Below are 24,293 nucleotides of genomic sequence, written 5' to 3'. Positions count from 1 at the left end.
AGGTGCCATATTAGCTGACCTTGCCCAAACATCCGCAGCTGGGGTTGGTAGTATTACTGAACCACGAAATAAACATATTTAATACATTGTTTTTTAAAAATATGTATGTTAAACTGATTCAGGTTTCAAACAAACAAACCCAAAGGATGATGGATCCATTTTTTCTTAAATCAAAAGGAGCTAATTTCTGGTGAAGCATTTTTGGCACAGAAGCCTTTCTACAACATCACTGTTTAGCCAGAGGCAAAATCAGCCAGGAATCATCTAGAGTTCAGCTTGCCTCCTATTACTCCCCCTCTTCTGTGACCTCAAGTAAATTAAAGCTTTCCATCATGACAGGGTCTCAAATAATAAGCAGCTCAAGAGTTTAAGAAATTCTTCAGCATATTTAAGGAAAAGTGATGCCATCAACCAACTAAAGTATTTTCCCACAGAAGGCATCCAAGTAAGTTCACAGTCCCTCCTAGAACGTAACTCCTTGTACATTGCTGGCAAAGCATGCATGTTCAAACCCAGCCAGCATTTCCAGCCATAGCTTATGTTGAGCAATCTTTTGATTAGAGAGAATAATATTTTGACATTACCTTCTGCTGCATATTTTTGTACTTAAATGTACAACATAGCTGTGCAGAAATGGTTGCTACCTTAAACACAGACATCATTAAAAGAGCGATCATCCATGCCCTTACTACAATTAGTCCCCTGCTACATGACTACGAATTGCAACATGTGGCCCTTGAAGGGGTTACTTAGGAGCAAGTTTAAGCTTAAGCCTCTATTAGTTTCCAAAGTTCCAAATATAACTGATTTTATTCCACAGCTAGCCAATAAGAGTCAGTCAGTATGAGGATCCCCCACCCCCGGCATACCCCAACCCTCTCCTCATCAAGTCAGTGAGGATAATACTTTACACATCTGAAGAAGCAGGCCTGAGTTCATGAAATCTTATGCTGCAATACAGCTCGAACGGAAAAGTCAATTTAAGAGCAGAGTTAGTGTGGCGTGGTGGCTAAAATGTTGGGTTTGAATGTGGCATTATTCAAATCCCTACTACCCCTGTGAGGTCACGAGCCAGTTAATGTTATGTCCCCTGCATCCACATCCCAGTGAAGGAGGACTCGGGTTCAGATGACTCACAAGTCAACCCCTGCTCAGTGGGGAGGTGGAACCCACAGCACCCCTTCTACCCCATCCTTGCCTGAGGACACAGCTCTTCCAGCATCCTCCACTCTGGGGATGACTCGCCCGTAGCTTCTCCTGTTCCACAGCCATGCAGGAGCATGCAACTAAAATGAGCTACTTAAAAGATTGCACCCAGCTCACCCAAGAGGGTGGAACCACTAGAAGGGAAGCCTTGGCACTCTTTGGATAACTTGGTGCTCAGCTGAAACACCACCTTCCAAAGCTCAGCCAGAAGAGTCCACTGGGAGTAGCTAGAGTCCTGATAGGGCCTGGTTTTACAGGAAGAGACTCTGGGAATCTCTGTCATTTCCCTGGTGAGCACCAAGTCCCAGCAGACCATGATAGTGTATCCCAAGCTGAGCCTTCCTCGTAGGGTTGCTTGAGACGAACATGTTGCTCTGAATTCCTAAGTCTAATATGCAGATGAAACAATAATAAAAACTGGAGACTCAAAGCATAGAAATAGGACATTTAGTTCATATTCAGGTCTATCAGAACACAACAGTATGAAGCTGTTGTTTTAAACGGTAGATTCAAGAGGAGTGCCATTTTTCTGCCTCCAATCTCCTTTTCTCTGTGCCACTTGAAATTGGCAGAATGTATTCAGATTTTTGAAATTGTGTTTACTTAACATTCAAGGGGTGAGTCACAAGCTTCACACCACCACCACCACGGTTTGGTTCACATTCCAACTTGCGACTTCTAAAATGGGGAGCCTTCCAAATTAATGAAAGCTCCCCATGAAAAGCTCCCCATTTAGAACTCCATAGTTCTAAATATAACACTGACTGTATATTGGTTTATAAATTATGACAGTAAAAGTAATTGCAATCCTATGCCAAAGCAATACCTCCTGAAGGTAGGAGCCATCATTTTATCAGGTACTCCAGGGCACAAGAAAAAAATTGTGATCTATTATTGTGAGGTCAAGATACCAGAACCGGCATGCTGTGTAAATAATAGCCTAAATTACATATTTCAAGGTTTCCTTTCATCTGGGTTACACACATTTGCTGCTTTAGTTATTAGAGTTTAGGGTTCCAGCTGCACAGCTGAGGTAGTGCCTGGGTTCTCTTCAACATAATTAAAAGCCTTTATTTCCCCTGCCCCCTGTGTCTTCTGGGGTTACCAGAAGCATGGCAGAGCATAACAGCCCAGTTTTAAAGGAGATAGAAAACGAATTTAAAGCAAAATGTAACAATGATCTAAAACACAATACACAATTTTTAATATACCAGTATTTTTTTCTAGCACAAAGTGTTTTATGTTAGTTTTGTACATGAGGTAATCAGGCTCTGAAAACAGTTGAAGGTAGTATTGGCACAGCTTGGAAAAGTCAAGATTGGGATTTGCACAGATTTGTCGCACAACACCTTTTCGCAGAGCCAAAGAGATAGTCTGATAAATAGCCATACGGTATAGAAGGGACAGCACAGGCTGAGTAACTTGAGTAAATTGAGTAACTGAGTAAGCTGAACCCTTCCCTTGTATACTTCCTGCTTTTGCAGCTGTAACAACCATTTAAAAACTAAATCTCTTGTTAAGGAGATTTGCTACAGAGCATCTTATTATGCACTGAATTGTTTAGGTGGCCTCAGTGGCCCAGAGTGCCTTCCATCAGCTTCAGCTGGTGGCCCAGCTACGCCCCTATCTATACAGGGATAGCTGAACTGTTGATATCTATGATCTGGTAACCAGTGGTGGAGGAAGCCTCTCTGGCACCCAGGGCGGGGTGCGGTGGGGCAGGGCAAATTGCCAGCTGCACACACGTGGCGCCCATATGGACGATGCTTGAGCGGCAGCCTGTACGGATGGCGCGCACGTGCCCTCGGCTGCTCTACAGCTGGGGGGGGGGAGGCAGTGGGCCATCTTGTCACGCCCCCAGGGTGGCACCTGGTGCCCCTCCTTCATACGCCCCTGCTGGTAACCTCAAGGTTAGATTACTACAATTCACTATACATAGGGCTGCTTCTGAAGATGGTATGGAAACTTCAGCTAGTGTGGAATTCAGCAGCCAGGTTGCTCAACAGAGCAAGATGGTTTGAGCATATTACACTGATCCTGGTCTGACTGCACTGGCTACCAATTAGTTTCTGGGCCCAATTCAAAGTGTTGGTTTTGACCTATAAAGCCTTAAATGGCTCAGGACCACAATACCTCAAGGACCGCCTCTTTCCATACAAACCTACCTGGACCCTGAGATCATCTTTTGAGGCCCTTCTTCATGTGCCGCCTCCTCAAGAGGTCTGGAGGGTGGCAACACGAGAACGGGCCTTCTCTGCAGTGGCTCCCCGTCTGTGGAATGCTCTCCCCAGGGAAGTTTGCCCGGTGCCTTTACTATACACCTTTAAGCGCCATTCCCTTTTAAAATGTGGGTTTGGGGGGGATGTTATTGGGTTGTTTTTATTTTGATTATATATTTTGTGGTTTTATATTTTGATTTAATTCTGTGAACCGCCCTGAGACCTCCGGGTACAGGGTGGCATAACAACAACAACAACAAAATGAATAAATAAAAAATGCATTACATTAGTCATTTATTAATTATTATTTTTATCCTATCCTCCCAGAGGAGCCGAAGGTGGCAAGTAACAAGTGCACGCTCTCTCTCTCTCTCCTTTATGGCAATTATTATTATTTCTGTGTGTTAGAAAATGAATGAAAATATCTTTTTAAAAAAAATATCTTGAAAACCATTCCATTACACATGCGGACTGGGAAAGTTCTCAGCCTTCTTTTTTGAAAGACAAAGAACTTCAGTAGACACAAGAAACAACAGAGAGAGTACCTGTCTAATATTCAGGGGCCGGGGATTCCCATAGCTATGATACCTGCGTTGTGTGGAATAGACCTCTGAGTAGACTGAGTAGGTATGAAAGGAGGGAGACAATCTTTCAGGTATCCTGGACCCAAATTGTAAAGGACTTTATACACCAAAACCAGAAACAGTAGCTAATTGTCAGTCAATGCAATTTTCTTGAACAGCAGGGTAACATGGTAATATCCTGCCCCAGTGAGCAGTTGAGTCACTGCATTTTGCACCAGCTGCAGCAACCCACCTAGAGTGCATTGTAGTAATCCAGCCTGGAGGTTACCAGCACATGGACAACAGTGGTCAGGCTATCTTGGCCCAGAAACAGCTGTCGCTGTCTTATCAGCCAAAGGAGACCCAGAAGCACCCACAGACTACAAACCTCAAAAGCAGGCAGTTGTCCAATTATCCTGATACAGGAAGCATCCACCCATTGCGCCTCCATCTTACCAGGATTCAGAATCAGTTTACTGGCCCTTATCCAGCCCACCACTGACACCTGGCATCATGGCACCTCACAGCATAGACAGGCGGGCAAAAGAAAATCACCCAGTTTCTCTGAAACTGACCCTGAAAATAGTATTGGAACCACTGCTTAATTGTCTCCAACACCCATCTCACTAAGCTGGCTCAGTCAGTATTATCAAAAGCTGGTGAGAGAACAAGGAACAATAACAGGGTTGCACTCCCCTGTGCTTATTCCAATAAAGGCCATACGTTAGGGCAACCAAGGCTGATTCAGTCCCATAATCATGATCCAGCTTTCTATAATTTGATTTACATTTGAGGTACTGTATATTTAAAACAACCACTACTGAAATGCAAACATGTGTGCCCTGTGCAGAAACAGCTTAGCACAGTAAAACAGTAAATCATTTTGACTTTCTCTTACTATATACTAACAACATGGAGATAATGGCATGTTTTTATTTTGCTTTTTCATGTTCCTGAAAGACAAAAGGTTAACTTGTACTCATGTAACCTAAAGTCTATATCCATATTCATCCTTTTGTGGGGGGCGGTTCACATACCCCCTTGAGTCAACATTAATGCTCCAATAAGTATATTTATCTCCCTTTGCCAAACAGATAGCTATAATTTCCTGCACAATGGAGGGGAAAGATTGGAACTAATATATCTGTTTGGATAGCTGTGTAATGCATTCCTCTTCTGTTTTTCCTGTACTGCATTTGTAATCAGAGCTCTCTCTCAAAATTCAATTAAATGGAAGCTAATAAAAATTAACTAACTTAGTCTTTTGACAGCAGCATCCCATGGAAGGAATACCTTATTCAATCAGAGGAAAATAGTATAGTAGAAAAAATACGAAGCACATTCTCTCTCGCGTTCCTGCTTTGACCTCACTTAAAGTCCTTTCTCAACATTACCTTTGTGATTTAGCAACAGCGGCATCAGGGCACCTCCTTACACCACCAAGGGAGCCAGGAGACCTGGGCCACATGGAAGGATCCACTGGCATGGCTTTCTCTCTATTAGCATTAAGCCAGCTTCTGAAAGGAGCTATGCTAACATGGAGAGGAATAAAAGTTGAAATTGCCTCCTGCAAGTTTATTTCTCAGGCTATAGGCAGGCTAATGCTAAACCTTGGTTGAACAAAACTATGCTTTAAAATAATGATGTCAGATTAATAAAACAGAGAAGAGGAGGTACAGTGGTACCTCTGGTTCTGTAGGTCCGTTCTTAACCTGAAACTGTTTTTAGCCTGAAGCACCACTTTAGCTAATGGGGCCTCCTGCTGCTGCCACGCCGCCGGAGCACAATTTCTGTTCTCATCCTGAAGCAAAGTTCTTAACCCGAGGTACTACTTTTGGGTTAGCGGAGTCTGTAACCTGAAGCATATGTACCCTGAAGCGTATGTAACCCGAGGTACCACTGTATATTGATTTTATAAAACAGAAAATTGAGCTGTAAAAACAACTTATTGTTGCTTGTAGCTGCACTGCATGGGCAGCCAACATCAGTGTGTATATGGGAGAGAAATGAATGGGGTTTATCCAAGGGTACTACTGGAATACTTCACACACATGAAGCCTGTTGGAATAAAAGGATCCTAATGCGACATTGTGACCTGAGGGATAGTTCAGTTGGTTGAGCATGAGACTTAATTTCAGGGTTGTGGGTGAAAGATTCCTGAATTGCAGGGGGTTGGAATAGATAATCCCTGTGGTCCCTTCTAACCTGCTTTCATAACACTGAACACGCTGGTGACTTACAGACTAGACTGAACCAAAAAACGACTTCCGAAGGCGGCGCCATCGGCAATGGCGGATTCCCTCTAGTCTGGAGGGAGAAGCTCCACGGAAATCGGGTCTTGCCGCTACGGCAAAGCGGGGACCCTCTCGAAAATCACAGGCGGGTGAAGCCTGTGACTGTGGGACTCGGCGGGCACCTTCAGCGCCCCCCCAAATCACGAGGGAACCCTGCGAGGGGGTCCGGAGCGTAACGGGGAGATCGGCGCGGTGCTGAGAGTCAATTGCTCTTTCCGTGGAGTGAAGCCGCGCAGCTGTTGCCGGAGAGCGCTGACCTTTTTCCTGTGACAATTCGGTTATTAAACAACTACCCGTGAGTAGGTGAAGTTTTAAAGATTGGGATTAAAGGGAAAAAAGGGACTAATTTGGCACTGAAGCGGGAAGGTGTAAACAGGAAGTCCGCCTTCCATTTTCTGTATATAGATCAAAGCAAAGACTGTTTAAGCGAAGACCTGGAGAGTTGTGTTTAAAGTCTTAAATCCGAATGTCAAAGCAAAAGAATTCCCTCCCCGAATTGCAGGAGAGGGGAGGGAAGAGAGGAAAGTAATTTATTTGCCTGCAAAAAAAAAGACAACAAGGAGAGAAAAGGGAATAAAGACCACCACTTAATCCCTGGGAATGGATTGCCAGGTTTGTTAGAACTGTTGTACTGAGAGTCGCACTATTTATGGACAATGTAACTTTTTGACGGCTAGCTCTGCAAGGGAGATACTTGTTAAAGGGCTTCTTTGGACTTGAAACTGTTGCCTATTTTGTTGAAGGGGGATTTGGAAAAGTTGAAAGAGATATTCTATTGCAATATTATTATTGACTGTTACTGTGTCCCCCTAGAGGAACACTGAAATTGTTACAACTACTTGGGGAATTTTCCACTTTCAACTAGCTTGGGAATTTCCACTGCAAAACAAGTTTTGGCCATGGGACTGACCTTGATTCCCAGACAAAGTGTGATGGATGAAAAAATAACAAGATCGGGTAAGGTCAGATTACAGCAGACCAGTGCAGTTTCCCAGCAGCATAGAGCATCTGCTTCCGGCCCTCCTGCACCACAGGGGGAAGATCCTGTACAAGCTGGATCAAAAGGAATGGCCTCTGAAGAGGGATTTACTTCAGTATTAAACAAAATTTATGAAACATTGGAAAAGTTAAGTAAACAGGTTACTGAAGCGACAACTAAAATTGACCAGAACACTTCTAGCATTAACAATTTGGGGCAGAAGGTGAACTCCAATACAGAATCCATTGAAAAACTGCTGCAAGAATCTACTTCTAATCGAAAGACAGCAGAGGAAGCAAGGGAAAAAGCAGCGGCTGTAGAGGAAAAAATAACACCGATATGCAAACAGCTTGGGGACCATCAGTCGCTTTTGTCCATGATTGAGCTGAGGGAGAAACAGACTAATCTGAGGATCAGGGCGGTCCCTGAACTTGAAAAAGACAGCCTAAGTGATTTTCTTACACAGGAATTTGCAGGCTTTTGGAACTTGGATGACAAGCAAGACTTTAAGTAAGTGCTTTTAGACTTGGAAGAAGAGGGAGAAAGAACAGGTCGAGAGACTGTTTGATTACCCTCCGATCAAAAGAGGAGAGAGACAAAATACTGAGTCTGCACTTCCAGAAGACCTTGGAAATAAACAATTCAAGAGTGGAGATATTCAAGGACATTCCGAAATATCTTTTGGACCTTAGGTCTAATTACAGAGATTTGGTGGCCCTGTTGAAAGGAAATAGAATCATTTTTAGGTGGGAATTCCCCCAAGGCCTATCCTTTACCTTTAAAGGGAAAAAGTTTAAAATAAGATCAGTGGAAGATAAAGAAAAATTCTTGAGAGAACACGAAGAAGACCTGCAAAAAGAAGCTGTAGAAGAGCTAAGAGCTTTAAGACCAGGAGTACTAGACATAGTACCACCACCCTTGGGATTGGACAAGTTAGAAAAAGTGATACCACCGTCAGAACAAGAGGAATTATTGGGAGCAGTTGGAGGAAAGTAGAATAAATATACCATGTCTCTGCAATTATTAAGTTGGAATATCCATGGATTTAAATCCCCGGAGAAGAGGAGGGAAGTTTTTCATTTATTGAAAAAGGAACAATTGGACTTAATTTGCTTACAGGAAACACATGTGATAAGGCTACACAGGAAAGTATTGATAAATAAAAGATTGGGTCAAGAGTTTATTTCATCGGATAAGGTTAAAAAGAGAGGAGTTGTTATTTATGCAAAAGAGAGCCTATCACCGAAATTCGTTTTTAAAGATGACCAAGGAAGATTTGTGGCAATCGAAATTCAATCACAAGGGGAAAAAATTTTAATAGTAGGAGTTTATGCACCAAATGAGGGGAAATCTGAATTTTTTAAGAAATTGCATGAGACATTGTTAGACTATATGGATTACAACATTATTATGATGGGAGATATGAATGGAGTGGTATCTACAAATATGGATAAGTCGCAGAGACAGGTTGTAACTAAAGATGGCAGACTACCAAAAACTTTTTTTGAACTGACTGACAATATGGACTTGATTGACATTTGGAGAATTAAGAACCCCTTAGGAAGAGAGGGAACATTCTTCTCTGAAGCCAAAATGACATGGACAAGAATTGACCAAATATGGATAACTAGAGGACTGGCACCTAAGACTGGAAAAGTGGAAATTTGCCCAAAAACTTGCTCCGACCATAATGCTGTGAAAATGGAGATGAAACTAACACCAATCGGTTCCTTCAGATGGAGGATGAATGACACCTTGTTTAGAGATCAAGAGGTTATCAAGAAGGCCCAAAAAACCTTGAGAGACTATTTTGAGATAAATTTGAATACTATTACTGAAAAAAGAATAATCTGGGACGCAAGCAAAGCAGTTATGAGGGGGTTTCTGATTCAACAGAATACAATAAAGAAGAGAGCCCAAAATGAGAAAAAAGATAAAATTTTGGAAAAAATAAAAGAGGGTGAGAAGAAACTAAGAGCGAAACCAAAATCACAAGAGATTCTGAGAGACATAAAGTTATATCAAGTGCAATATATGAAGATGATGAATCAGGAAATTGAATGGAAAATCAAACAAATGAGACAAAGGACATTTGAATCGGCTAACAAATGTGGAAAATTGTTAGCTTGGCAAATGAAAAAAAGACAAAAGCTTAACACCATTACCAACTTGGAAGTGGAAGGAAAGAATATTCAGAATCCAGTGGAAATTGGAAAATGCTTCCAGAGTTATTTTAAACAGTTATATACACAAGGGCCACAGAAAGAGTTTGATATAGACCAATTTTTAAAAACAAATGGATTACAAAAAATCTCTCAAGATAACAAGATAATGCTGAACCACAAAATTACAGAACAGGAGGTAGAAGGTGCCATTCAGAATATGCAGTTGGGTAAATCTCCAGGGCCGGATGGATTAACCTCAAAATACTATAGATCTTTGAAAGATTGGTTAATTCAACCACTAAAGGAGGTCTGTAATGAAATTTTGGAGGGGAAAAAAGCGCCAGAGTCGTGGAAGGAAGCTTATATTACGCTTATACTGAAAACTGAGTCTGAAAAGACACAACTTAAGAATTACCGCCCCATATCCCTGCTCAATGTGGATTACAAAATATTTGCTGATATTTTGGCTAATAGATTAAAAAAAGTATTAGTGGAAGAGATACATAAGGACCAAGCTGGCTTTCTCCCAGGTAGACACTTGTCTGATAACACGAGGAACATAATTAGCATTTTGGAGAAGTTGCAAGTGAACATTAATACTAAAGCAGTTTTAATTTTTATAGATGCGGAGAAAGCCTTTGACAATATTTCTTGGAATTTTATGAAGAAAAATCTTCAGGGGATGGGGGTTGGTCAAGGGTTTGAAAATGGTATAAGTGCAATTTACTCAGAACAAAAGGCTAAGCTAATAGTTAATAATGTGATGACAGAGGAATTTAAGATAGAGAAAGGGACACGACAAGGTTGTCCAATTTCCCCATTGCTTTTTATTTCGGTCCTGGAGGTTTTGTTAAATATGATCAGAAGGGACCGTCTGATTAAAGGTATTCAGGTCGGAGCCAAACAATACAAATTGAAAGCTTTTGCAGATGACCTAGTTTTGACGTTACAGGAGCCAGAATCTAGTACGAAAAGAGTATTAGAACTGATTCAAGAATTTGGTCATGTGGCAGGATTTAAGCTGAACAAGTCAAAAACTAAAGTTCTTGAGAAAAACTTAACACCAATTGAGAAAGAGAGGTTTCAGAAGGAGACTGGTTTAACATTAGTTAAGAAAGTAAAATATTTGGGGGTTAATATGACTGCTAAGAACTTAAACTTATTTAAAGATAACTATGAGAAATGCTGGACAGAAGTGAAAAAAGACTTAGAAACATGGTCAAATTTGAAGCTTTCCTTGTTGGGTTGAATTGCAGCTATAAAGATGAATGTATTGCCAAAAATGTTATTTTTATTTCAATCATTGCAAATTTTGGACAAGATGGACTGTTTCAAGAAGTGGCAGAGAGATATTTCTAGATTTGTCTGGCAGGGCAAGAAGCCCAGAATAAAATTTAAAATATTAACTGACGCAAAGGAAAGAGGCGGATTTGCCCTGCCAGACTTTAAACTTTACTATGAATCAGCAGCATTCTGCTGGTTGAAAGACTGGCTGCTTCTTGAGAACACAGACATTTTGGACTTAGAAGGTTTTAATAATGTTTTTGGGTGGCATGCATATTTGTGGTACGACAAGGTTAAAGCACATAAAGCATTTAAAAACTTTATTTTCAGGAAAGCATTGTTTAATGTCTGGATAAGATATAAAGACTTACTTGAAAATAAAACCCCAAGGTGGTTGTCACCAATGGAAGCAAAGGCTCAGAAAAAGCTCAATATGGAGGCCAAATGGCCGAAATATTGGGAAATATTGGAACAAGAAGGAGATACATTGAAATTGCAGAGTTTTGAGAAATTAAAAGATAAAGTGCGAGACTGGCTTCATTATTATCAAATAAGAGAGGCCTATAATTTGGACAAAAAAATTGGCTTCCAGGTGGAAAAATCAAAATTGGAAACAGAACTGTTAGATCCCAAAACTAAGATACTTTCAAGAATGTATAACTTGCTGTTAAAATACGCAGGATGAAACGGTTAAATCTGCTATGATTAAATGGGCACAAGATGTTGGACATAACATTATGTTTGCTGACTGGGAACAGTTGTGGACCACCAGTGTGAAATTTACGGCATGTAATGCCTTAAGAGAGAATATTATGAAAATGATATACAAGTGGTACATGACACCAGTCAAGCTTGCAAAAATATATCATTTGCCCGATAACAAATGTTGGAAATGTAAAGAAAATGAAGGTACATTCTTTCACCTTTGGTGGACGTGCCCAAAGATTAAGGCTTTCTGGGAGACGATCTATAATGAAATGAAAAAGGTATTTAAATATACCTTTCTGAAGAAACCAGAGGCCTTTCTTTTGGGCATAGTCGGCCAATTGGTGCCAAAGAAGGATAGAACTTTCTTCATGTATGCAACAACAGCAGCAAGAATACTTATTGCAAAGTATTGGAAGACACAAGATTTACCCACCCTGAAAGAGTGGCAGATGAAGGTGATGGACTATATGGAATTGGCGGAAATGACTGGCAGAATCCGAGACCTGGGAGAAGAGTTGGTGGAAGAAGATTGGAAGAAATTTAAAGACTATCTGCAGAAACACTGTAAAATTAATGAATGTTAAAATGATGTTGGATTGAAAATAAGTGGTATTAGCAACAAAGTTAATAAGAATATGCAAAAATGGATTGATAATGGATGAAAATATAGAGTTATAATATGTTAAGATATAGAGTTAAGATAAATGAAAGAGGGTAAGGATTTGTTGATTTGATGTAAATGGGAATACAAAAAGGGGAGGTGTGAGGAGGTCAAGGAAACAAGCTAATGAGTTTAAAGATACAAAAAATGGATTTGTTTTTAATCTTTTCTTACTTATTCGTTTTTTGCATTTTGTATTTTTATTTTTCTTCTTTTTTCTATTTTATGTATTTTTGTATGGTTTTTTTTCATTTTTCTCTTTTTATATGTTTTCTTTTTATTTTGTAAATCTTTGTTTTTTGTAAAATCTCAATAAATATTTTATAAAAAAAAAACTATAGGATGTGGCAACCACATTGTAAATCACTATCAGCTAGTACTAGTGAACTAAACATTTAGATATTCAAACGTAAGTTAGTGATATTGTCAAACTAGACAATCAGTGAATGCTATCAAATCAAGAAGAACTAATTTTGATGGTAAAAGTTAGATTTCATACATGGAATCTGGGTTCTGCTGTCAGGTACCAGATCAATGGTATATCTACTCTTATCTCAGAGTCAAGACTAGGAGTCCGCTGACACTGTGAACCACTCCAAATCACATCCTGCATTGGTATGTTTGAGGGAGGATACTGTAAGGCATCAGTGGGAGCTTGTCTCATGTGAGAATGCAACTTGATCATTAATTGCTCAGGTCAATCTCTGGATACCTGAAAGTGTACGGCAAGGCAGTCTACTGTAGCAGCACCTGCTGCATTTCAAAAAACATATTTATGGTATTTATCAGATTTAAATGATTAATCAACATTTAGGGACTAAAATGGCCAACTAGTAAAATGTAAGTTATTTGTACAGCTGTCCATTTCTTTCTCCTTTAATAACACTGTATTTAATAATATATTGAACTTTTAAAAAGACACACACACACATGTCCTTTCTAAATATGTATTTTTTGTTCTCCTATTTATTATTATCGTTAGTAGTAGCGGCAGTAGTGGCATCAATTTTATACAGTGTATAAACGTAAGCTAGCTACTTACTCGAGTTACTGAGATAGATTACCTGGAGTTACTTTTCTATTCTGTTTATATCTGAAGGATTACATCTTAAGCAGTGCCATGCAAGACATTGATTGTTTTTCTTTGCTAACTACAGTAAAAAGCAGAAGAGCAAATCATGAGGAGTAACTCGCTAAAGATAGAGAAGTAAACTGAATTACAGCTAAAGCAGGAAGTCTAAAATATGTTAGGAGGTCATTTGGCTACCAAGCCAGGAAAATGATATTACGGTAGAGAATTAACATTCTGCAACAGTCATCTTGCAAAGGCCAAACACAAACAAATGCATCATTAAGAGGTTTTAGAGCAAACCAAGGAACCAAATGAGATAATACTTTAGGTACTTCTAATACGGAATTTTAGGTTTTCTGGTTGTTATTCACTTTTAACGTTCTTTCTTCTAGCCTAAACATACCTGTTGTCATAATCTTCATGCATGCCTTGCATTCCAATTGACTCCTCCTTTTCCTTGCTCTCTTCCAAAGCCACTTTAGTCTTTTTTTTTTTTTTAAGTGTCATGACCAGAACTGAGCACAAAAACACCATCTGACATTTCACGGAAATGAAAATCAACTGACAAATCTGAATGTGATCTAGTACATAAACGTTATAAACATTCAATTATATCTCCTTCAAGTATCTCATGACTCAAGTCTTTCACAACTAAAATTCACCTTTGATCTGTTGTGCTTTGTTTTGCTTTTCAGGAGGTGTATTCCTGCATTCTGGATAACTTTAGAGCATGGGTTTAAAAAAATATTTCTAATGCACTTACAGCTCCTTCCTTTCGTTTCTCTAAGGAGATATTTCTGACAAACAAATGCTTCCAAATTCCAATGGCCCCACCATTAAGTTTCTTTTTTTATGAATATTTTTATTGAAATTTTTCGACATAAAATAAGTAAGAAACAAACTAGTTTACAGATCAAGAATATTAAAAAGCCAAAAGATAAAAAACAAGAAAACAGAAAGGAGAGAAGGGGGGAGGGAATACGTATAAGGCATATACCATATTTATAGCATATTTATCCTGCCATTTATCTGCATGCAGAGAGTTAGACCCTCCCATCTCCCAGCTGGGGACCTACTTCTTCTCCCAGTCTCTCACCCTGGATCAGTTAGCCTGCCACCTAAGCTTCCAACTTACTGTTCAGTAAGGTGAGGAAGCTGTATGGGTGTTTAATGTATGCTTCAACAGAAAACATTCTTTATGGATCCCAGGCACATGGTGATTGCAAAGTGGGCAGTGGAGGAACATTTGGTTAGATGCATAGGCCCTGAAGGGTAGGGAAAGAAAGTATATATAAGGAATATATAAGGAAATATAAGGAAGCTGTCTTATACTGAGTCCAACCACGGATCCATCCAACTCAGTATTGTCTACGCTGATGGTAGCAGCTCTTCAGGGTTTCAGACGGGATATTCCCTGCCTCACCTGGAGATGCTGTGGACTGACCCTAACACCTGTGTGCAAAGCCACCACCAACTTAAAGCTCTTTCCCTTTTCTGTACAAGTGAAACACTGGGCATTCTTTTTAGCATTGATTAATTAAAATATGTTAGCGTCATAAAGGGCCAGGTGAAATTGCTTTTGAGGTCAAATCCAGCCTTTCAGTTGATCACCTCTCACCCACATCAGTGTTTAAAGAGTCTCTCCCTTCCTTCTTGGCTTTATGCTCTCAAAAAAGGAAGGAAGCATGATCTGGTTTGCCTCTACGCCAACATCTGTAGGCACAGCATAGATAAAATGATCTGATTTAATGATTGATACCCAAAACATTTTACAAACTATGTCAGATACCTGTAATAATGTGATCAGCTGAATAAGAGGCTGGTATTAATAACGGAAACTCACCGAATTTAATGGCATGCAATGACTGGTACTTTAGTGTGAGTCTCTCGGAAGCCCATCTTCCTATGTCCAGTGCAAAGATAAGCACAACTCACTCATTCTCCCTTGGTTCTGGTACATTTGCAAATACATCTTCTCTTCAGACTCCCCCCAAGATCACTGTAAGCGGGGTTTTTCGTTTTAAAAAACACCATTGAAAGAACTGTAAAGTACAGCTACAGCTTCATTACAATTCTTGCGGACCCCATATTGGGATGTCATCTGGATTGTGTCAGCCTTTGGAACTTTCATTCTGACACACATATATATTAAGTGGTCATTTGTTGGAGATTAAGGGATTAAAATGGAAAATGACAAACAACAAATACACTGTCATAATTAACCCTGAAAAGCTAGGGCACTCAAGCAAGACACACTCTGCGAACCTTAAAATGTGACACCCCCGTCCCCTCTTACTGCCTAGAGGGGGAGGGTGGACTAGTCAAAGCAGAGTATTAACAGCTGCCACCACCCCAGTCTCCTTCCTTCAAACAGACTCAATTGACTTGTCATTCAACCACCCAGCAGTGATTTTTGCCAGCCTTCTGTGGCTGCTCCGTGGTGCATTGTTTGCTCACGCTTTCCCTCTGGGTAACGAAGTGAAAAGTCTTACAAAAACCATTGCTGGATGGTAAAATGTAAGTCTGGCTGCAGGAAGGAGAAAAGGATTGTGGCAGTGAGGAGAAACAGCAGCAAGCTGGCAAAAATGCACATTCGCTGCACATGAAGCAGAGCCTGACCTGTCAGGCAGCAGCTGGAGATGACTTGAGACTGAATGCACAAGGCAACAGATTGATCAGTGATCAACAGCAGCAGCGGCTTCAAACCTGCCTATCTAGACGTGTCACTATCCTTGTGGCAAATTTGCCACCAGTGTTGTCGCCATGGGTAGTCTTGGAGTGGCTAACAGGATAAACAATAGTGAACAGTAGGTTTGGTAAATGTAGGAAGTTGCTGTCCTTTAATTCCCTTCTTTCCATGCCCTGTCTGGCATCCAACATATTTAAAAATGGTTTCACCCTTTCACCAAACTGAAACTCCCCATTGTTTTGAGGTTGTGTAATCTGTGCATGTCATAACATGGTCATAAGATTAAACTTGGTGAGCCAAGCTATGGGAGTAAGCAGATGATAGACTATGCTGACCCTCAATGCCTGATCTAGTTATCAATATTTAAAACAGATGGGTCCCCTCCACTCCCCCCCAAAAGAACTGCTACTGAACTAAATTGGTTTGGTTGTGATGAAAGTGAAGATCATGGTTACATATAAAATGTTTTGAAATAGAGCTTTTTGCTTTGATCACGCTTGTGTTCAAATGATGAATAGGACAAGTTTCAGAGCCAAAAGATAGCATTAGTTCAATCAGATTTTCGAAGCCACCAAATGATCTTCCAAATTCTCATTCAAACAGCTACCCAAGATGTGTGCTGATAGCACCTCAACATCTTTGAAAATATATCAGACTATATGTTGCATCATTTCTGTCATCAGGTTCTTCCCTCTAAAAAGCTGCCTTCAAACCGTAAGAAAGCAGAGTTTCCAGATGATCAGTGAACTCTGACAAAGTGAAGAGATCTCATAATGATTGTAAACTTATCTGGAATTCATAAAAAATTTGAGGCGCAGCACAATACTTTTTCCTTCATTCTGTTGGGTTACTTTTCCCAACTGCTGACACTCTTTAATAAGCAGTCAAAAAACTAAAAGATGAAGCCCTAATCTACCTAAAGCAGTTGTGCTTAGAGTACTTAAGGCAGAAAAGTGTTCAACAATTAAGCAAGTATATGCAAAATATTTGTGCCCTGGTCCAGTCATAGTGACAGACAACTAGCACAACGGTGTGCAAGCAAAAAACACCTCCACATGGAAGCAGGAGCTCCACGGTCTACAAGTTCTAATACCTTACCGCACAACAAAATTAGAATCACTTTTATATATTAAAGTGGGAAATGATAAACCAGGGTTAACATTTTATTTTCTTCCTACAGGCATTTATTTTTCAGATAGTTCCATGAAACTCTGAAATTAGCCCCTTTCCACTTTGTAATACTCCCTCCTTGCATTCCTTTCTGAGTGAACTGGATAAGAGCAAAGATGGCTGGCTAGTAATGAAAAAAGCAAGAAGAGGGACTCTCCTGAGGAAAGGAAAGCCTTCGCATCAGTACAAAGGCATGCCAAAACTTTCTAGCAATGGATTAGATAAGGAATGTGAGCTGACAGTTTTCCTGGCTGTAAGAGAATGGAGAGCAAGTAATAAGATATGATCAGTAGAATAAAGCAGCCAGACCTCATGGGTATGAGAAGCTTTGGAAATGATTCAGCCAGGATTGGTAACTGGCAAAATAGTATATAGCAAAATAGTATATACACCAGTGGAGGCTGGTCTATTAGGATGGATTATTATTATTATTATTACTACATTTGTTAGTCGTTTTTTCTTGCTCAAGGCAACCCAAAGCAACTTACAAGCAAACAATGCCCCCCAATCCCACATAGATACATGAAAACCAAGAAAGGTACATTAAAAGCATCATCGCACCCACTTCTAAAAGGCCACAGATAGTTCAAGGCCAAAGGCCTGGTTATAAAGGAAAAGTTTTTGCCCAGTGCCTAAAGGCATATAATGAAGGTGCCAGGTTTTCTAAAAGGGCAAGTATGTTAAAAGTATGCTTCCCCCACCTATATTGTTACTTCTTCATGATGGCTTCCTTCCATTCTGATTTAGACATATTCTTGTGGATAGTCAACAAATTCCACTGCAATTCTGGTTCAAAGTTGCTTTTGCACTGCAAGTAACAGAGCAGCCTATGCTGCCACAGACATTGTACATTGCACATCAGTAAATAAGAATTTTAAAATGTTCTGGAGGAGAGAATGAACAAAGCTTCAGTGCCCAAAATCGGAGTGTGTCATTGTCTCATTTCCCTTTAAACTTTCCCTCTGATATTTCTGGCCTCCAAAAATGAACACATTCCATTCTTTATGTCAAACTTATCAAAATTAAACTACCACCAGCTGCCAAAACAGCTACGGGGTGGGGGGGTGGGAAGCATTGTTATTATATTATAAAGTGCTGCTAGCTAGCTGTGGGACTTTTTCCCATCTACTACAACAATACAGTATAATAAAGCCCAACATATGCAAAAATATTGCACTGAATAGTACAGTACACATGGCGATTAAATAATAAACATGTATGCTACCCTAACACATTATATAATTAGAACCAATTGTCAGAATCAACTGAAAGTAGTCTGGAATGTAAAGCAGGAAATGAGAATACTGTTTTCCTATTGGACTCAGTGCAAATGACCTTTATAATGCAATTATACTGAAATAAAGCCTACTTTACCATAGTGCTTAAGGTTATTATGAGAAAGTTTTCACACATCCAAACACAACTAACGATACAACTTCTCCAATTATAGAATTTCCCCTCAATTTTTACAATTCTATCAAGTGCACAAATGAACATCTTGTCATTCAGAGCATGTTTTTCAGCTGACGAGTTTTCAAGAGGAAAATAATGACACATACACGCATGATAGCAATGTGTTCTCAGTTACCAACTTTGGGGCAAGCAGCATGGAAGCAAGTTGAGATATCTGATCAGATTGCACACTGAGAAAGCGATAGTGAAAACATAGGGCTATATTCAACTAAATCATTGCACTAGTAGAAGCCAGCGCAACAGTCCCCCCTAGCACAGCAGGACTTGCCCCCCTCCCTCCCCTAATTCCCAAATCTGCTGTGGAGGGTCAGGAGAACCCCAAGAACAGTTGGATTATGCTTGCCTGACTGAACAATCACCTTAGCGCTATGTTGAATTCAATCCACAGTGTACTACCAAGCCAGTCTTTTGCAATAAAGTGTAGGCAGTGGAGCGTGCACTTAAACTGCATGGCTGGTAAGCAAGGGACTTTGTCACCTCTGGGCCCTCCTTGCATTCTGCACTATATAGATGTTTGGTGGCATGCTTTGAAAAGAAAGATCTTTAACAGAGAAACCCTTAAGTAAACTTGCAACAAAAAGGTGCAATCTTTTCCACTCCTTAGATTATTACAAGGAAACATTTTAACCAGCAGATGCTCAGATTCGCTCTCCTGTTTTAACAAATATAGTTAATACTTTGGCTAATAAACAATCTATTCTAAACTGATGTATCAGTAAACATTAATGGATAACATTTGAAGAGAAAATAGATAGCTGAAATACCATTAAAAAAAAAAAATTCCTTCCCCTTTTCTGTCAGTAAAACATGACTAAGTAGGGTACAATGAACAGTCTCCTAATATTTAGTTATTTTTAAATTTTTAATTACATTGATAGTTTGCCTTTCTTCCATTAGGTAACCAAAGGCAGATATCCAAGCATTGACCAGACTTACTTGTCTCCCACAAGTTTATGGCTTTGTGTACCTTCACTATAAAACCAGAATAGCATTAAAGTGCTGGAACATCAGTGTACAGTTTAGGCAGCTACATTTCATTGCACTAAGCATTTAATGCAATGCATTTTATTGGTTCCCTATTGATAAAATATTTGCGTTGTACGCAACAAAGCTGTCCTGTTAGCACAAACACTCTGGCTTGCACAATGGAACTTTCCCCCTCTCTCTCCACACCCAAAATCTGTCCTGGGTTTCTCCCAACTAGAGATGTAAAATTGGCTTGATAAGAGTGACTTCAAAAGCTGGTACAGTGAAATGTTTATCTTGCCCCTATACAGAATGCAGCCCTGCATTGTCTTTTAATGAGTGCTGTCACAAGAGTAAGCCAAAGTTGCATACTTAAGTACTGTATGGAATACACCACCATCACAAAAGCAGATTAACAGAAAATGTGGGAAAATACAAAGCTGCAATAACTTTTGGGCGGAGATGACTCTGTTTGCATGCACTAGAGAATCCAGTGATTCTCCACCCAAACATAACTCACCAATGACCTCACCAGTTTCCTAAACACACTCAACAAGGCTTCCTGCCTGTTCTCTCTATAGCCAAGCCATGATCTCAACAGTCCACCTGTGAGTATATGGTAGTGCCTCCATCAGGGTCAAAGGGAGAAGAGGTAAAAGTCATGCCAGTGTTAATTAAAGCGCCCCTCGCCCCCGTTTTACTGCCTACTTCCTCTGATAAAGCCTGGTACATTTTTTTCATAAAAAGACTTCCCCATTGCACACGGAATTCCCACTGCAGGAAGAAGTAAAGCAAGTACTGCTTATTATAAAGGACAGTTTATTATAAAGGAAGTTCCAAGATTATAGCTTGCTTTAAATTTATGCATTACAGGAATATGCATGTGCAGCCAACCAGAATATCATTAATTCCTCCTCACATCTAGCTTATAAAAGCAGGTCTGACAGCCAAAAGTGCATTGTGTGGGCATGGAAGGGGCTAGACTTGGCCAGCTCATATCCCTGTGACTTCAGTGAGGCTTAGTAGTAATTCAGCATTTCAACTTGCTCATAACATTCCACGCAACATGAACACATTTCCCAAGAGCGCACAAAAGGGCTGAAGTCACATTATGGATTACCTCCCTCTGCGGAAATGTTAACAATTTACTGTGCTTGTGGTGAAAGGAATGTTTCCTGATCGTGTACATCGAAAGCACACCCCCAAGGCCAGAGAGTCCTCATGACAGAATTTCCTGAACTCCAAAAACACATCTAGTCAGGAATCACTTCCTTCCTTGCTCCCTTTCACTGGTAATGCAGAACAATAAGTCAGATACTCTCAGTCACTCCCCAATGTGTTGCTAATGTGAGGAAGCCGGCTTGTACTCTGGGATAATGAGATAACACCGCCAGAGCACTCTCTTTTTACGTTTTTGCTTGGTGCCTGGGTTCCATTTCTAGCACAGCTACATAAGAGGTCTTCCAATTAGAAATAATCAGTGCCAAGGAACAGTATCATTAAAATGTATAAAAAATAAATCAATCGACGAGAGCAACAAGATCAGTCTGAAACTTAAAAAGGGGAACATATATGCTAAATGTTTTGTAAAGGATGAAAAGCTTACATGAGCAGTTTTCTCAAGCTAAAAGAAATGGACAGGATCCCACAAGGAAGACTTGTGAGCTGGCCCAGCTGAATTCTTCCCTTTACAACTGATCCTCGGGAAATATGGTAAATTATTATTATACGCCCTGTGGAACGCCCTCCCATTAGATGCCAAAGAAATAAACAACTATATGACTTTTTAGAAGACAGCTGAAGGCAGCCCTGTTTAGGGAAGCTTTGATGAATTATTGTATTTTAATATTTTGCTGGAAGCCACCCAGAGTGGCTGGGGAAATCCAGCAAGATAGGTCGGGAATAAATTATTATTCTTATCATCATCATCATCAGAAATTGCTCTCCCCGCAGCTTCAAAAGCAGCATCTGGTAACTGCTATTTGAAGTCAAAAAGCCCATTTGGGTTTGTGAAACAAATTTTACACTTCTTTAGATCCTAGTCCATATACGTTGAGATTACAATGTACTGGTGTAACTTGCAGGTTAAGGCAATTTCTGGTAGGTGGTGTCATATTGTTATTTATATTTTATGAATTTCTATACTCCTTTATATCACAGAGCTCCCAGGAAGATCTTCATAGCGCATAACAGCTAAGACACAGATTGAGAATGAAGTGGACCCTACTCACCGTTCCCACCAGTGGATAAATGAAACCAGCTCCAATACTGGCTCTCACATCACTAATCGGCAGGATGAAGCCAGTGGGGACACCTTTCTTCTCAGGCATGTGAGAGAGGGACAGGTGAGTTTTTGCCATACAAATTGGGAGATTTCCAAATCCCTGACAAATGACAAATGGAAAGGACAGATTACTGCCAAGATTGTGTGTACGCTGTAATGAAGGAACAACACTCCTTCCAAGATCCTGTGCCAAAATAACATTCTTCAATGAATATAGCTAAATTCTATGACTAGTAAAAATTAATGGAGTGTACAAAAAGAACTTGGGCCCATGCATACTTTTTTGTGGCCCAGTGAATGTGTATGCACATGCTGCATCACACATGCTTTTCATGCTAGTGAACTGTATGAACTGGACCTCTTGTACTCAGAACATTAGAAGCCCTCACTACAAACTGGATAATTCTCATTCATCATCCAAAAATATATACGCAATTTATAAAACAGTGGGGAGTGACCCCTACAATATATCCCACAGCATACACCTTTATTGTTTTTACCTGTTGAGTGTAACGATTTATCTGAGATTGTGCTGTAGGAGACAGCTCTATATCCTCTGCTCCGTAGATTTTCTGTGCTATCATTCTTATTTTTTCAACAATGGGAAGCTGTGGAAACAAAGAAGATGACAGAATGTTAACGCACATTGCTAAGAGTCTTAAGACACTCTCCTGATAATTATTTCAAGATAATTATTTCAACATTTTATATTGCCCAAGAAAATGTGCATAATTCAATGCTAATACAGTGATACCTTGGGTTACAAACACTTCAGGTTACAGACCCCACTAACCCAGAAGTAGTACCTAGGGTTAAGAAATTTACCTCAGGATGAGGACAGAAATTGCACGCCAGCGGGAGGCCCCATTAGCTAAAGTGGTACCTCAGGTTAAGAACGGTTTCAGGTTAAGAACGGACCTCCAGAATGAATTAAGTTCATAATCAGAGTTACCACTGTACTCCAGAAAATCGTTTTCTAATGATCCCTAGCACTGAATTTGCCTTTTTCCCCACAAGCTGCTGCACACTGGGGTGACATCTTCATCAAACTAACTACTACAATCTCAAGGTCTCATCCCAGGTCAGTCTCCACCAGTTCAAACCCCTTAAGAATATATGTGAATTTAAGTCTTGTTGCCCTGGCATGCATAACTTTACACTGATTTGCATTTGCCATTTTGTCCACCAATTCATTGGGTTTGAAGAGGTTCTTCTAGAACTCTTCACAATCTCTTGTTGATTTAATGACCCTGAACAATGTAGGACCATCAACAAACTTGGTCACCTCACTCACCCCTAACTCTAGATTGTTTATGAACAAGTGAAAAACTTCAAGGCCTCTGGTCTTTCTTCTTATGGTTCATCTTTAAAATGGACTTAGGACAGGACAGCCCTCTAAAGAGAGGACTCTCCTCTGCTTGTAATGCTGCCTGTAGGGCCTTCTTAGCTAGACTGGCTTACAACAGCTGTGGTTAAGCAAGTGTAAGGTAATTTTAACTCATATGTATTTAACTATATATAGTATTTTATTATATAGGTACTTCCTCTTTATTGCAAGTTTGTCAACCACTTTGAAATGAACCGGGATAGAAATGAGAATAAATACCCCCCCCACAGGAAAAGAGGATAAAAGGATGAATGAAAAATCTGAACACAGGTACGAGTTAACACAAGTAAGGCTCCTCTTTCCCCGCCCCCTGGCCACGTAACAGCAGTTACCTCAGCTACATTTCATTTCGTGATTACAGAGACGCTATAGTGAAAGCCTGATCCTCATAGCAGAGGGGATTTTACAGCAGGATGCCTTTGAAATCAATAGTGCATTGATCAAACTGTGACCAGCTCATGCTGCACAAGCTTTGATTGCTGCACTTATGCCTGTAAAGCACTTACAGGATCCCTTCGATTAAAAGTACCAAAGAAACATAATGCTTCATTGCTTTCCTGTAAAATGACAGGGCTTAACCTGATCATTATCCAATCTGAGAAGAAACCTCATTATCACATTGCTTTTCAACAAACAGAGAAATCCCCTCCCAGCATGAATTCAAATAAAAAACACAAAATTGCTTAAAGAAATAGCCATGGAAGCATCAGATAATTTCCCCCTCTTTGTGTTCATTTTTCATTCACATCCTATCCTCTCTGTTTATCTTTACCTGCTGTGTGTCACTAGCTGGCAAGGCCTGTCAGCAATGCCGAGGGTAATGGATTGACCATTGTCAGCATTGCTGCCAATGAGGAATTTCCCCCAAACCAAATACCAGCTTCAGAAGAGGAATTTTCTCAGGAGAAGAGCAGGGAAAGGGTTAAATTGTTCCTCTAATCCTGCTCTGATACCATTAGGGAACACACAAGTCTAGCAGATGCAATTTGCTCTGAAGCAAAGATGCACTTAACTTCTTATGTTTTTTTCCGCCCTAAGAGGATAATTAAACTCACTCAGAAATATTTTCCTTTTCTTTTGTGAACTTGAAATTGTGTCCCTTGGAAGATTTGTCACTTTCAAGTATGCTGAAAGATGCAAGGTTTGATAATATTCTTTAAATTGACCCTTTTA

At 40.0% G+C, this 24,293-nt stretch overlaps 1 protein-coding gene across 1 annotated transcript in view; it reads right to left on the bottom strand.

Annotated features, from left to right (window-relative positions):
* Window positions 1-24,293, bottom strand: part of MTHFD1L (methylenetetrahydrofolate dehydrogenase (NADP+ dependent) 1 like) — a 115,684-nt gene that overhangs the window by 10,433 nt on the left and 80,958 nt on the right. The window contains exons 25-26 of the mRNA XM_083607957.1: window positions 22,234-22,341; window positions 21,681-21,833 (exon numbers count right to left, since the gene is read on the bottom strand). Of these exons, the coding sequence (XP_083464083.1) occupies window positions 21,681-21,833; window positions 22,234-22,341 (261 nt within the window). The remainder of the gene's footprint in view (window positions 1-21,680; window positions 21,834-22,233; window positions 22,342-24,293) is intronic.

Source organism: Podarcis filfolensis, assembly GCF_964270895.1.
Source record: "Podarcis filfolensis genome assembly, chromosome: 3".
In the NCBI taxonomy this organism is placed as follows: domain Eukaryota; kingdom Metazoa; phylum Chordata; class Lepidosauria; order Squamata; family Lacertidae; genus Podarcis; species Podarcis filfolensis.
Note: the sequence above shows the minus strand (reverse complement) of the source record. Positions and strands in the feature narration are given on the sequence as shown.